General features: G+C 33.5%; 1 protein-coding gene across 1 annotated transcript; it reads right to left on the bottom strand.

The window, feature by feature from the left end:
- Positions 1–8,942: 8,942 nt before the first annotated feature.
- On the bottom strand, positions 8,943–15,606 carry LOC143594767 (uncharacterized). The gene is made up of 10 exons (XM_077074005.1): positions 15,392–15,606; positions 12,929–13,000; positions 12,232–12,359; positions 11,963–12,123; positions 10,738–10,807; positions 10,593–10,647; positions 10,428–10,511; positions 10,167–10,205; positions 9,357–9,403; positions 8,943–9,177 (listed from the first exon to the last, which is right to left on the bottom strand). Exons 1-10 carry the CDS (start codon positions 15,506–15,508, stop codon positions 9,078–9,080), a joined length of 873 nt encoding a protein of 290 aa, XP_076930120.1. The 5' UTR covers positions 15,509–15,606; the 3' UTR covers positions 8,943–9,077.
- Between the last annotated feature and the right edge of the window lie 272 nt (positions 15,607–15,878).

Genomic DNA, 15,878 nt, shown 5'->3' with positions numbered 1-15,878 from the left:
ACAAATCATTGAATCAATCCTTTAAATTCCAACCAAGGTATGTTAATTTAACAAAACTATTATTCAATTTCATCTTTATAGGTCTAGATTAACCCGAAAATCTCACCAATTGATTGAATCGGGTTTATTCCTGAAAATTAGATGGGTTATTCGTTTAGATTTAAGATAATGAATTGATAGATAGGCTTTACATTAGATTGGTTGGAAGAAATCATTCGGGTTCGGATCTTGGGTAAAATATATAACAAATGAAAACCCAATTGAAACAACCGGGTAGAAACGCAGGTTCGAGTCTTGATGAATTTGAAATTAGGATTAAAAACACGAACCCTGCTTTAAACAACACGAATCGTGGTCACCTTTTGGTCAACACAAAGTCAAAATTGGAAGAAAACTGATGAACAACACTAGCACGGGCCTTGCTTTTAAAAGCACGGCGCCATGGCTTTCTTCCTGTTCCAGCATATTAATAATTTTCGATAAATTTTTGACTAATTTGAACATAAATTGCAGATGGCCAAATATGGGGACGGCATTCATGCATTTCTGATCTTTCCCGGGCGCGATACAAGGAATAGAAGAGCCCAAACCAGATTAACCTACCTCAACCGACGGTTTCCGAAGGGAAACTTTTATGCCTGCAGGGACACATTAAGACAAGTCAACCAATGGAACCGGTACAAAACCCTTGTTAGAGGACCGTGGAAGCGAGTTTTTTGTCAAACAGGAGAAGCTTTAACGGAACTAACAAAGGAATTCTTGGCTTCTTTTTTTAAAAAGACCAAGAATCCGGATATGTGGGACGAAGAAGGCGTTGATTTCAGGTGTGGGGGTGAATGGCACACAACTTCTTTAACTCAACTTGGGATTGATCTGGGAATATACATGGCCGAGGAAACAGACGAAGAGATTTGGTTCAGAGCAGGAACAACTTTCACAGCTGAAGATGGTGATGATGATGATGCTGAAGCTGGAAACACAAGGATGGAAGCATGGGAGCAACTAAGCTTACGGGACCGAAAACTACAATGCAAGCGTTTCAAAGAGCACGGCACTACGTGACCCGCTTATGAGATACATTCACCGCCTGCTCAGCCACACTACCATTGCTAAAGGTCAGAGTGAGGGGGTTGTTAATTTAAGGGATCTCTGGGCACTGTATTGCATGAAGAATGGCATCCCGTGCAACATTACTTATTTATTCTGCAAACGGTTCACGACAAATGCGAATGCCAAAGAGAACACACCGATTTTTGGTGGAGCATGGATCTATAACCTCTATGGAGCCTATGGTGTAGACATAGAAGGGACCCGATGCCCAGATCCGATTTCTCTTAGCCTTGATTTTGTAACAGCATGCAGATGGTTCAGCGGATTGGTCAAAACCCGGATGTGTGGAGATTTTGTGATGCTTATAACTAGGTTTGGGACCCTGAGGACCCGGCAGAGATGTTACTCCAGGACGTGCCCGAGAGGAGAGGAGTATCACCACCTAGACAGAGTCGCCGCCGTACCTACCATCAGCGAGGAGGCCCATCTTCATCAGGGGCCGGCCCCAGCTCATCACACGATAGCCGATACTCATTTGAGGGCCTATACGGTCTCATTGATCAATTCTCAGCTAACAATACCACCTCATTTGACAAGATCACAGGACAGATTGCTTCCTCTGACGCACAACGGGCGGCGGAATATGAAGAAACAAGGTGAAAGATTGAGCGTTTGGGTTATCGCATGGACAGGTAGTGGGGACCATTTGACCCGAAAACGGGTAATTGATGAGCAGCGGCAACGGTAGGTCAGGGCATGGGCATGGATGGGTTGGTATTACTTTCATTACATTGTTATTATTATGTTTGTTTGTACAATTTACTTTCTATATTTTGGTTGTTTGGTTTGGTTGGATACTTTTATGGTTGTGGGTGCCAAGACATTATTATTAGGTACTTATTTACCCTGTTTGGGCAAGGGATGCATGATTCCATACCCAATTTTCAGAAATTATGCTTAGTTGTTTGTGGTTGTTTGCAGTTTATTTTATACAGGTACAAAACAGAAAAACGGACGATAAACAGGGGACGCTCTGTCGAAATTTCGTTAGACCGTAGGGAAGTACCTCTCCATTTTCACCCACCATACTTAATTAGAATTTTTTTATCATTTAATGAATCTTTTCACATTGAGGATAATATGAGATTCAAGTGTGGGGAGGGGAATTACTTAATTGCTTGGTCAAATAATTATAAAAATTCTCTAATCATCGAAATTTTTTGTAGCAAACAAAGACCATTTTTAACAAAACCTAAAGACAAATCCAAGAAATTTTTTTGCAAATAACCAACTACTAATCTATTATAACCAAAGAAAAGTGAAAACGTAAAAAGAAGTTTTATAATACTGAGAAGAAATTTATGCAGAATATGGAGTTTATACCCAATTCCTCCGTTACTATGAGATAAACCTCATGCCATATAAATATTTTTTTGGAAGCTTTGAGTGAGTCATATGTTTCGTGTGATTTAGAACTTGTAGCAATTAATCATTTCAAGACCGCACGAAGCGTTGTATAAGGAAGAAGGTAATATTATCGCAATCATCTCAAACCATTCCCCAAATTGCAAAACCCAAAAACCTTAAACCAAAACCTTACCACTTTATCCAACTCACAGGTAAAATACAACGCTGGTCTTTTACCGGCAGACCCTAAAGAACTGGAAATGCATTCTTTCGATTTCAATTTCCTTTGCTGCATACATTTAGCAAAACCTAGGTTACCTCCAGAACTTAGGGAGATAATTTTTCTCTTTAGCAATGAGGTGAGGAGAAAGTGGAGCCAAGAAGAACAAAGGCCACCATTTTGTAGAGTTTCCAAAAACGCAATTAAAAGAAAAGCAAAGAGAGACGAACGATGCTTAGGTTGCGGAAACTGGTCTCACGAAAGAAGATGTAGATAAAGTCAAACTCAATCTCAGCATGAATATACCGAACTAATGAGGGTGGGGGCTATTAGGCTCAAAGTCGAACGATTCATTAGAGTTGGAAGTTATGTTCAAAACAGGATTGAGGAAGAACTTATTCACATTCTCGACAAAATTGGTCTTGACGATCTGACTTTAAAAGAGTCACTAGGTTTGTTTTTATATATATATATATATATATATATATATATATATATATACGGGAGAAGAAAGGAGCTTACCGTTGAAGACATCTTAAGACTCCCGACAATCAACAGAAGTTGTATTTACCATCCTCATTAACCTAAACCCTTGAACCACAACAAAAATACCAAATCCCTACTCACACAAAACCAACCCATATTACCTTTTGATCTTTGCAACCCTTCAAAAAGGTGGAGATTTGAACTTGCTGCAAGCTTTTTTATCACATGTCACATCTTGACTAAGAGTGTTCACATACATACATACATCACATCTATGATCATATATAAAACCGAGTGTGAGTGAACATTGTGAGAACGTGACGTTTTGCATAAACGGAAGCTCATAGAAACATATCACCTTTTTACATGTCACTACATATATTCCTATGATTTAAGGTTGGATATTTTGTTCCCATTTTCTTGGAACTCTTTTGGGGATGTTTAAGCTATGTTCCTAACTTGCTATTTTTAGAGAATATTTATAAGTAGCTTGCTTGAGGACAAGCAAAGTGTGGGGATGTTTGATGTACATAAATTTATACATCTTTTTAGCATCAAATAATCTCTAAAAACTGCAACTTCTATCAAATAACATAGCACAGAAGGTTACTTATCGTAATAAAATACAATTTCAGGTAAACCCAAGCCCCAAACGAAGAAACAAGTGAAAAGACGAAGAAAAACGGAAGAAAATACAAGAAAAGCAAGAAACACGCCCCCATTCCTCAAGAAACACGCCCCCATGCTTTTGGACACAAGAAAAGACAATAATCTACAAGAAAATACAGTTACTGAGAACAAAAGCACAGGACCGTGCCACTTGACCACAGGGCCGTGGTCACCCTCAACAAAAAGACAAAACAATTACAACACATGTCAATAAAAACACGGGGGCGTGCCTACCTATGCATGGGGTCGTGTTTCATCCTCCAGACTGCCTATAAATAATAGCTCATGTTGCATTGATCAAGTGTGCCTTGAAGAGAGTTCTATACGTTTTTCACATATAAAAACACCCACTAACACTCATATTGAAGATCTTGTGAGGAGTTTGAAGGCTTGGAGGTTACCATCATCATCCATCATCATCAACATCATCATAATCCATCGTCATCATTAAGAAAGAAGATTCATCCACATTTGGTTAGATTGTTCTAGCTTAATCATGTGTTTCTTATCATCATCTCTTTTAATGTTCATAACAATGCTCATTATGAGCTAAACTCCATTTACCATAAAAAAATCTATGAAGAAGCTTTGTTTTACTTGATGATTATATTTAACATATAATTTTAGTTTAGTAAAGTACATGGTTATCATGCAATTATCTTTTGATGAGAAATGTTTCACCATCTTAATTCAACAATTCAAAGTTGGTGGTCGTCAATTATATTGGCAATCGTTCATGATCGATTCATGTTCTTGAAAGATAGAAATACTTTGATAATTTATCAAACATGGATCCTTATATTGTACTTAGAAATGATGAGATATAAGTTAGGATCTATCTCTCTAGTTTTGGTAATTCTGAAATAACATCGTTAACACGATTGCTTAAGTTATAATGCTAGTTAAAGAAATCATATGTTAACGGAATGTGAAATTATAACCTACTTAAATCAACCAAGGGAGGTTGTGTGACTAAACTATAACCACCCAAAATTGTTAGAATTGGTATTTTAGAAATCGAAGTCAATCCTAATATTTCTACTTTACTAAACTACTTGCCAACTCAAATTGACATTCTCGTGGTAGCATGACATTAGGAAAGGGTTGACTTTAAAATGCGCATGCTACTTTCTTTTATGTCATAGGATATGCTCACTTAGAAATGAGGGGCTATTCTATCATATATTCTTACCGCAAGTTTATCACATGTTTGTTTAATAATCATCAAGGAACAATGGAGTGGATTCTTGATCTTAGATGGTAATCTTCATGTAATTGAACTACTTGTTTAGAATCTCTCGTCTCGGTCACCTATGTATTATATATAAGTATTTATATTTTATAAAAATTTCAAAAATCAACCCCAATATGATTAAAACCTCCGATTAAAGTAAAACGACGATTCATTATTAGAAACATTTGTGTCCACGGATCGATACTTGGTTCTTACCAATACTATCCTACATATATGATGGGTACACTTGCCTATTTTATGTTGTTTAGTTTTTGTAGAAATCACTTTTATAAATTTAAAACACCATTTTCTGCAAAAAGCTAAATATCTAATCCCGTTACATTTTACCAACACCGCACGCACGCATCACCTATTTTATAGGATTTTCACATCAATAATTTGGTGAGATTAATTTTTAATTTAATGAGATGTTATAACCGTGAATTCGGGTCAAATGCATGATAAACCTCCATTTACAAACAATGCAATCTGATGGCTTGAGAAAATTTTGGAAGCAACCAGAGAGGTTTTAAAGGTTTCATGTATATATATTATAGATGAGAAAACTATGATTAGCCTCCCTGTGTAATATCGGCGGAGGCACCGTTAACCCCTAAAACTAAATTTCGGGTTTTGTACCATATGTTTTTTATAATGCTAACATGACCAATAGTTGCGCATATTGACCCATGTTTTTAAGTTGACCGTTTGGTTCAAGGGCACTTTAGTAATTAGATAAATAATAATGATAATAATAATAATAATAATAATAATAATAATAATAACAAAGATCATCATCATCATCATCATCATCTCACAACCTCAGGATTCGCATCCTCCTCCGCCGTCGTCGTCCACAGGAAAACTTCCCACTACCAAACCCAAAAACGAACCACATTCAATTCAAACCAAACCTCATCCTCATCTAGATTTAAACCCCTAACCACATGTGTTTTATACAAGAATTAAAAAGAACATAGTTCTAAGTTGTGTGAATGATTAGAAGATACGGCCACGACTACATGACGACGGCGACAGGGAGGTGGAGTGGAGCTACGGGGACGGCGAAGGGAGGTGGTGTGGTGACTGACGGGAGCGGTGGTGTGGCCAAGGGAGCAGGTTGCAGCGACGGAATGGTGGTGACTTGAATAACTTGAATAAATCCATTTATTAATCTAATCCATTTTATCTTAAAAAATAGTTTCTATAAAAATTTGTATGTTGAATATTAAAAAGTAGGGTAAAGTTAAAATACATAGAGGACGAAAATGAGAAGTATGAGAAGGATTTTTAACCATATAAAAAACCCCTTAAAATAAGTTAAATAAAAAATAAAAAAAAAAATCATAACTCAAAATATAAATAAAAATGAAAAAAATTTAAAAAAAATGTTTCCATCATCATTCCCATTCCAAAAAATTAACAAAAAAATGACGAAAAAATAAAAAAAAAATGACGAAAAGACACAATGACGCAAATGAACAAAAAACACAATTATAACTAAAAAAGACACAATATATCGCAAACTATAACACAATACCGAACAAAATATAGCACAATGTTAAGTAATATAACTCAATACAAAAGAAAAAATGACACAATGTCAAGGGAAAAAGACACAATCAATTACGAAAACAAACCCAAAATACAATAATAAACAAGACACGACTTTTTCACTCACCACTGTGTTTTTTATAAAGAGAATGAGAAAGACGGTAGAAACATTTTTTGTTTTACTTTTTACGTTTTTTTATTAAATTTTGAGTTATAATTTTTTTATTAATTTTTTTTCAAATTTTTTTGTGTGGCTAGAAATTTTTCTAATTCTTCTTATTTTTCCCTCCTTTATAGAATAACTTGACTCTTAAAAAGTAATTAAGATTTAACAATGGTAAATAACAAACGATAAATATGAAATAATATATTTTATATTTTGTGATTATTAATAAAAAAATTTCAATGGTTTAGTAAGTTTAAATAAACGTACTACTGAAATAATTTAGAGTTATTTAATTATTTAAGATCATTATGTTACGTTATTTATTTTGTTGTTAAGTTCAAGCACCATTTATATTTTTATTTGTTTGTTTGGGTTGCTATTGTAAGTTGAATTCTATTTAAGTTACGTATTATGGAATGAATGATTATGTTTTGGAGATAAACCCTAGCCTCTCTTTCTAGTTTCTCTGTTAATCGGTTCTTTACCTATCAAAGGTATCAGAGCATTCCAGTCGATCCTCTCGACATATCCCATATCACCATGACGAACACCAAGAATCAAGAAGTTGACAACACTCTCAAGGACCATGGCAAGGCCATCTCAGATCTGCAAGAAACCCTAGCTGAACTGATGAAACAACAAGAGCAATATCTTAAACAACAAGAAGAGATCCTACAAGCATTCAAGGAGCATTCAAGTGGCGGCAGTTTCAGCAGTGGCGGCTGCAGCAGTTTTAGCGGCGGTGGCGGGTCTGGTAAGGGGCTGTTTAGTGATGCTGATTCACGGGTGGGTATTCGGCCTTTGCGGGTTGGAAAAGTAGAGTTTCCAAAGTTTTCGGAGGTAGATGTTGAAGGTTGGATTTACCGCTGTGAACACTTCTTCACCATCGACGAGACACTGGCAAATCTCAAACTAAGGCACGCGAATATACACCTTGAGGGAGATGCGATTGAATGGCATCAATCTTATATGAAAACACGAGGGCTTACCATGGCTAAACTACCATGGGAAGACTATGTTTTGGCTATTTCGGCTCGTTTCTCTAACGCCATGTTTGAAGATGCAATGGAAGAAATAACATCTCTTGTACAAATTGCTGATGATATCGATGGCCTACGAGAATATAATTCAGGTTTTGATCGTTTGCTTAATAAGGTTACCATTAGTGAACCATATGCCGTTAGCCTAATGTGAAAGGATTGAAATTAGGAATAAAAGGACCGGTAAAGACGTTCAAGCCTCAAACGTTACATGAGGCATATGGGTTAGCAAGGCTTCAAACTATCAACAACAAGAGCTTGATGAATCGACTTAAAGGCGTAGAGGACGATTCACAACGTGAAGATACCAAAATTACCCCTCCGTTTAATGCTTCAAAACTACCCTTACTACCAAGTCCAACAAACGTGCAACCGACTTCCAAACCGGGAGCGCTTAGCTCAAGACGTTTGACGAGCGATGAACTTGAGCTGAAAAGGGCAAAAGGTGAATGTTTCTGGTGTACCGAAAAGTTCGTTCCGGGCCACAAGTGTACAAAGAGACAACTCTATATACTTCAAGTGATAGACGATGAAGATCAAACACCAAAGGGGTTTGTTGAAGATGATGAAGACAAGGTTCCTTGAATTACTTTTTGAGGGAAAAAAGACGGCTAAGGAGGGAGTATTGTTACGTTATTTATTTTGTTATTAAGTTCAAGGACCATTTATGTTTTTATTTGTTTGTTTGAATTGCTATTGTAAGTTGAATTCTATTTAAGTTACGTATTATGAAATGAATGATTATGTTTTGGAGATAAACCCTAGCCTCTCTTTCTAGTTTCTCTGTTAATCGGTTCTTTACCTATCACATTATAACATAGTAAAAACAAATCTCGACTTAACCAGAAGTCAACATTAGCAACGGCAATTAAAAATTTACTGTTATATAAGTACCTAGGAGAGGAAGTAAATTTTCTTGGCAAGTATCCTTTTATTAATTTTTAATAATTGTTTTCATTACTCATTGTGTGTGTGTTTTTTCCCCCTAAATTCGCTTTATTTTATGTAGTAGTTTTAAAACCAAAAGTGCTTTCTTGATTTGGTTTATAAAAACCAGAGTTTTTTAAATCGTAGAACTTTATCTCCTTTGTTGGCCAACTATTAGAATTATTGGTTTTAACACAATTACATTCAATAACATTATAATACTCCAAATTTCACTGCAGTAGCTGATGAGGCTGACCGAAAGCAAAACTATTACTGACATAAATTTAAATAGTATTCGCGCGCACTTGTTACAAAATAATCACCTCAACCGCGTTCAGAGAGCTTGTTTCTTAGATCCTTGAGTGCATCCACTACCTCAGAATCAAGATTGTGTTTCAACAGTTTACCTTGTACTGAGGTTGACCTGGAAAACAAGTTCAGATTCTTATTAAATCCATTTTTATCATTTATTAAAGTTTCTGCATATTTTCTACCAGAATACCATAATCAATGTTATAAAAGCACACCAAATTATTTCACTTTCTTAGTTTCAAGATTTTTATGGTTTCTTTCAATGAACACATAAGTTGATTGAACACTCACTTGTGTTCTTCAAGCATTCTTTCGATCTCTTTTTGTGAAGTCTTAATCTGAAACGCACAAAAGATGTTAAACAGCAAGATGTTATAAAAAAGTGTATACCGGGAAGCTTAATCACATTGTATCGCTAATGATAAAAGATACAATCAAAGAAAAACTACAACTACAGAAACCAAAGGACAGAAGGGGATAACACAACAAATACATGTGACTCATTTTGTAACTGTCGCTAGATGGAGAGATTGTGCTTGTATAGATTTTCCATGTTGCCTATTTTGTATCAAGTACAAGTTAAAAGACTACAAACCATGACTCGTGTAACATTTCGGGAGCCACATTGTGTAAATTGGACAATAAGCATTTTGACTGTAAGAGAGCATTTACAGTAGAATCCCGTTCTCCATCTCTATCTCTTTCATACTCGGAACACATATTTTATAATTTCTTCTCCTTATTATATCTACTCACAGGGAGTTATAGAGATTAAACTATGAATGCTCGAAGTGAAAAGTACAATGTAGAAACCCTAACAGATTGTCCGCGATGAATAAGATAACATAACATAAGAACAAAAGACAAAATCTCAAAGACAAACTTGAAGTCAATTTTTTTTTTAATCTTTTAAAGGGAAAAACGACCATAGAATCCAAACTATCATATAAATTTGTAAAGTCTTCTCTTATTATTACCATCATTTAAATGCACTCTTTTAGTCTCTTGACAAATTAAGCACACTAATATTTTTAAATAAGTTTACCTAAAAATTGAAAAACAAGATAACTAATACAGAGAGAAAACAGCATTGTGTTGTACCTCTGAAACCAACGCCTTTGCACTCCAAACAAAAGCTCCCTATATTTAAAACTATAATGATCACAAATCAACCCAAGTAATCCGAAGAACTATCTTGGTATAATAATAATAATAATAATAATAATAATAATAATAATAATAATAATAATAATAATAATAATAATAATAAAAGAATAAAATATATTTTTAGCACGTTAAATAGTAAAGATAAGATTAACTTCACAAAATAGATATTATTAGTCAAAAGTATTTATGACTTACTGCTCCATGTGCTGCGTGTTGTTGACAACGATCAGATGTAACAACCCATACCCTCGGGCACCCGTCCTCCCTCAAGGCTGCAACCTACCAAAAATTCAGTATTGCATTAATTACACAATTAGGTTTAGAGAGGGTAAATCGGTAATTAAATGTGGTACTGCTTACTTCTTTCTCTATCCAGGCATCAGCACATGTTTCAGTTGAATATATGATATCAACACTGCAATATTCAACAAGACTATTAAAATATCTATAAAAAGGTAGCAAGAAATAGTTAATATTATATTAGTTTATGAAAAATGAATAATACCCAGCAAAATTTTCTTTGTGCATCGGAAGACCAGACATCATAGCATCAAAAACAACTACCACTTTCACCTCTGAATAATTTCCAAATAGAAACAATTTACAGTAAACAAATAATGTGTTACATAGGATTACAATTATATACTTGTTAAATAATAGGGTAATATATTCTACACTAAAACATGTTAAAACATTGCAAGGATTTGAGAACACATTACACGACTTTAGGTATCATTTTTTTTTTATCCTTAATTCAATATTAATAATTAACTAGTAATTTCGCCAGCGCGTTGCCACGGAATAGCACCCATGTGTAACCAAAAGGTAAAACTGAATTTGTCATGGAAAACCAGTCTTACCTTTCACTATAGAAATAATAATAGTAATAATAATCAACAGAATAATAACAATTATATTAGCAATTGCAGTTTTAATAATGATAATAACAATAAGTAATAATAATTATAACAAATATACCAACAATTTTAAAAAAAATTACCAAAAAAAGAATATTTAGTAAACATAAACGTTAAATATAAAAAAAGAAACTCACTAGTATTGAAACCGAAAACCATAAAAATGAATATTGATACCGATGTTGTTCGGTTCGTAACGTTACGGTACAGGAACTCGGTAATAAAGGTGAATCCCAAGTTTTATAACTCTGTTTTCAATCAAATTTATATCGAAATGTTGACAAACTCAAATTAAACAACAGTGTGTATTATATTTTTTTTCTAAAAGTTAATGAACGCAAGTTACTAGAGAAAAACATATTGATAAAATTTACATGGATTAAAGACGCATAGTATTATATACATAAGAGGTGAAATTGAAACCTTGTTAAAAAAATAAACCGGTGTAAAAATTTCATTGGGTGGGGTGGTTCACCAAGTTGGTAATTGTTATTAAAAGAACAAATGCGAAATTATGTAACATAGCCTATTGAGAATGCTAGAAATAGCTAACAACCTAGCACAGAGTTGTAGTAATCTACTTTCTAATCTAATAAAACAGAGTTTGACTTTTAAAGTCAACACAAAATACCTGAAATATGGAATTTTAATCAAATTTGGTTACAAATGCAGCACAAAAGATTTCCACTTTACACAATTGTTATTATATTGAATATAGGTCAAATATTTCACATATATATGAAAAATTTGTCTCAGTTCGTCATGCTAAAATACGATTCATGTTACCTATAAAGCTCCAAACATAACACAAACCTCTTAGCATTCCAAAGGTTATAAGTTCATCAACAAGCTTTTGGCGAGCAAGATCAAGTCTTCCGTTCATAAAATGTTTTTTGAGCTTCGGCCAATAGCCACAAACATTATAACCATCAACTAGCAACACGGGGACTGCAGTATCTATACCCTGATTTGTACTGTTCAGTAATTTCAGAAATTCTTGATGCTTTATAAAATGATTACTTAAGTTAATTGAAAGAAATTGCAACCATTTTAAAAAGTAAAAAAATGGGAAAGAAATTTACTAATAAAGCGTCAAAGTAGGGTCACGATAAAGCTCGGTATCGTCATCGGGAAGGTCATCCTTTTCCACTTTTTTCCTACGGTAACTAGTTGCAGGTTTAGGTGTTCCAGATTTTCGCTTTTGATACTCCTGTAATAAAATACAAATATAATAATAATAACAATAATAATAATAATAATAACAATAATAATAGTTTAACTTCATAACATAAAACGATTGAGAAAAGCTATAAACAACCTGTCGGGCTGTCAACCCCATTCATAAATAAATGAGTCAAAATAGTGGCGCCTCACTTTTAAGAAGGATAAATTACAGTTTTCGTTCTTTATGTATGAAGTAATTTGCAGATCATGTCCTTCTAACTTCTATAAGAACAAAAGACACCCGTGAAGCTGATATGCTATCACACTTTTCGTCATTTCTACAAACGGTCGTTAGATTTGCCTGTTAAATGACCAAAATACCCTCATGTGTGTTGCAAATGACAGGATTTAGCAAACAAAAATTTATGTTAGTAAAGAGTATGAAAAGTGTGGCAACAAATGAACTTCATGGATGTTTTTGTACTTAATTAAGTTAAAAACACGATTTGCAACTTATAGATAAAGAACAAAAAATAAGTTTTGTAACCCTTTTAACAAAATGTTCATGCTTAATTCTTAGAAAAAATTTTTTTGATAAAAAGCATACTAATTCACCTTCCATAACTTCAAGAATTGCAAATTTTGCTTGACATTTGATGTAATTCTGGCGGGAGGAGGCTCTGAACCCTGTAAAAAGAAAGTTTTTAAATGAAGAAAAACTTGTAACTGACACATGAGTACATGACACATAACAAAATTTGAATATTCTTATATTTTACATGTACATTCGGTAACATTCACAAAATAAATTGAGGATCAACAACCAAAAAAAATATCATAAGTTGGACATCAAAGTATCAAAAATATCACAATGTTTAACATTACAAAGAATTGAGATAAAAATAAACACTCTGAAAACGCCATATAGTGTTAATTATTTAGGGATGTAACAATAGCTAGGACATATCAATTGCCGATGTAAATAACGTGTTATAATACGTATGGATTATAAAATAGTTTCTTTGGTACTCTTGTATCTTGTGTGAGGAGATAGATCTTATACATTGAAAAAATTATATAAAACTATAAGAAACTACATAGGCTTTCGTGAATTAACATTGAAAGTCGAAACCAATTTCCTAATTGAAACCTAGTTAGCATGTACATCTTTTAGAGCCATTCTCTATGTTAAAAGACTATGGTGGTTTAAATTGACTTCATTTATAATATTTACTTATCAATTATAAATAAAGTTGTCACATGACTTAAATATGAATTCTAAAGAGTAAACAATCATAACTAAGAAACAGAATTCAATTTTGATAATCATTAAGAACAAGGATGTATTTGAAATATTATTAATGAACAAGAACAAGGATAGTAGGCCCGATTTGAGATGGGCTAGTCTACGATTAGCCGATTCGAGATGGCAATTCTCCAAATACAAGGTTAACAAACCCTAATATTTTTAATACCCAAACATGGATATCTTGTAAACCCGAACAAGGGCATATATATAAACTTAATTTCCTGATGACTACTGCATTAATTCTTTAAACCTTAGCTCTTCATCTTCCATCTACCCTTCTTCCTCATTAAATGCATTGACCCGTTTAGTTTAGCCTTTTGACCCCATATCGAGTTCGAAACTAAGCGTGAAGATGAGTTTGAGAGGGGACATTTGAGGAATTACGATTTTTTAGGAACATTTCTGGAATCTCTCATCACTAAAGGGACATTTTGGGAATTTTCCCTACATAAATATGTCATCATGTTTCACGTGTCAAGATCCTAACAAAAAAAATTACTAGCCTTTTCAACAAGCCCTAACTAATCTTCTATTGTTTTAATTTTCATAATGTAGCCATTCCTACTACATCATCCATCTTTTTCCAAAGATCAGTTAAATCCAAGAAACAAAAAGAAATAGAACCGCATCGGATATGGAAGAGTTTATAGCCCATTCTTCGCCTAGCGCCCAGGATAAAAGCGCCCGATTTTTTTTTTTAAAAAAAGCAAACATTAGAAAAAGATTTTAAGATCTATTATATAACCTAAAACTTAAATAGTTCAATTGCCAAACATTAGCCTGTACCAAAAGTTTAAAACCCCCAAAACTTGAATAGCATAGTTAAATACCAAACATTAACCAATACCAAAAGTGCAAAACCCCAAAATATCTAAAGCAAAAATTACTTTATACCCATTGCTAATTGAAATTAAAATCAGTAAAACAAAGCAAATTATTTTATATCATCTTGCAAATTAAAATCAGTAAAACAAAGCAAAACCATAATATAGGAAACATATTGTAAATAGTAAATAAACAATAACAGAATCAGATAAACAAGCAAAAACTAGAATAATGGATAATTATATACAGAGATTAGACTAAATTAATTAAATCGGTTTTTTTAGGTAATTATCATCAGTCGGTTAATGATCAATCCAAAGAAATCAAAAGTAATAAAAAAAATCAATAAACAGATGTTTCTCCTAGAAAAACGCCTCGATCAGTAAGAGTCGGTTTACCATCGGCTCGGCTGAAAATGCGACTAGGCGGCAAAAACTATCGCTTTTGATAACTATGATTGAAACAAATAAAACACATTGGCGGTTTCACTGTAAAAAAATAATAAAAAGTTGAATGCTAAGCCACAATTTTTAAGTGTTCGGACTTCATTCAATTTGCATCTCAGATCACAACTCTCTAAGCTCTCAATCTCTCGAATTTTCGAATAACTCGTGTGATTTTGTGCGTGCCAGAAATAATGTGAGCAGACTAAAAAAGTGTCATCATATTTTCACGTGTAAGTGTTGTAGCAGTTGCTAGTCGGCCAATGGGGACCAGTGACTAATCGGCCAATGATCCTAACAAATATATATATATATATATATATATATATATATATATATATATATATATATATATATATTTTTTTACTGTATGAAGAAAACCCAAATTCTCTCAATCTTTCAGAATCAAATTTAAATTTTGATAACAAGAATAAGCACCAAGCAAATAAAACAATAAAACCCATTAAAGAGATTTTAAAAAAAGTGGGAAATGAAGTTAACCTTAGTAGATTGGGAATTATTATTATTATTATTCTTGTTCTTGTGGGCAAAAATCTTGGAAGACGAGCAGCCACAATTAAATGCAAAAATTGAGTTTGAGATTGCGAATGGTTTCATGCTAATTCTTCTTCAATCTTCCTCCTGTTCTTGAATTCCATATACAACAATCCATAACCTTCTACTGACTGATTCGTCAATCTTCAAGAGTAATAATTTAGATTCAATTCAACGAGATGATGATATTCTTCTGCTGCTGTGTTTCTGTATTTTTCTTCGTGGCGTTAATAATGCCACCGATTTATCTGTTAAAGGATATATTATTTACCGAATTCATCCCTTAACTATGAACCAGTTGTTATATTTAAGACTTAGAGTTACTACTTGTGGGTTGTCAACTTTAATAACTAATTTGAATTTGTGCAAATGGCTACCTTACTTTTAAAAAACTTGCATTTTTAGTATTTTTTTAAACCCCACCAATTTTCAT

The sequence above is a fragment of the Bidens hawaiensis genome, unplaced genomic scaffold, assembly GCF_021521415.1.
Source record: "Bidens hawaiensis isolate Kalapana, Puna unplaced genomic scaffold, B.hawaiensis_p1.1 tig00044185_1, whole genome shotgun sequence".
In the NCBI taxonomy this organism is placed as follows: domain Eukaryota; kingdom Viridiplantae; phylum Streptophyta; class Magnoliopsida; order Asterales; family Asteraceae; genus Bidens; species Bidens hawaiensis.
Note: the sequence above shows the minus strand (reverse complement) of the source record. Positions and strands in the feature narration are given on the sequence as shown.

Coding starts and splice junctions, on each gene's coding strand:
- LOC143594767 (XM_077074005.1), bottom strand. CDS start 15,508: ATGAAACCATTCGCAATCTCAAACTCAATTTTTGCATTTAATTGTGGC. Junction 12,124..12,231: donor CCTACTTTGACGCTTTATTA/GTAAATTTCTTT, acceptor ATTACTGAACAG/TACAAATCAGGGTATAGATA. Junction 10,206..10,427: donor AACACGCAGCACATGGAGCA/GTAAGTCATAAA, acceptor TTTTAAATATAG/GGAGCTTTTGTTTGGAGTGC.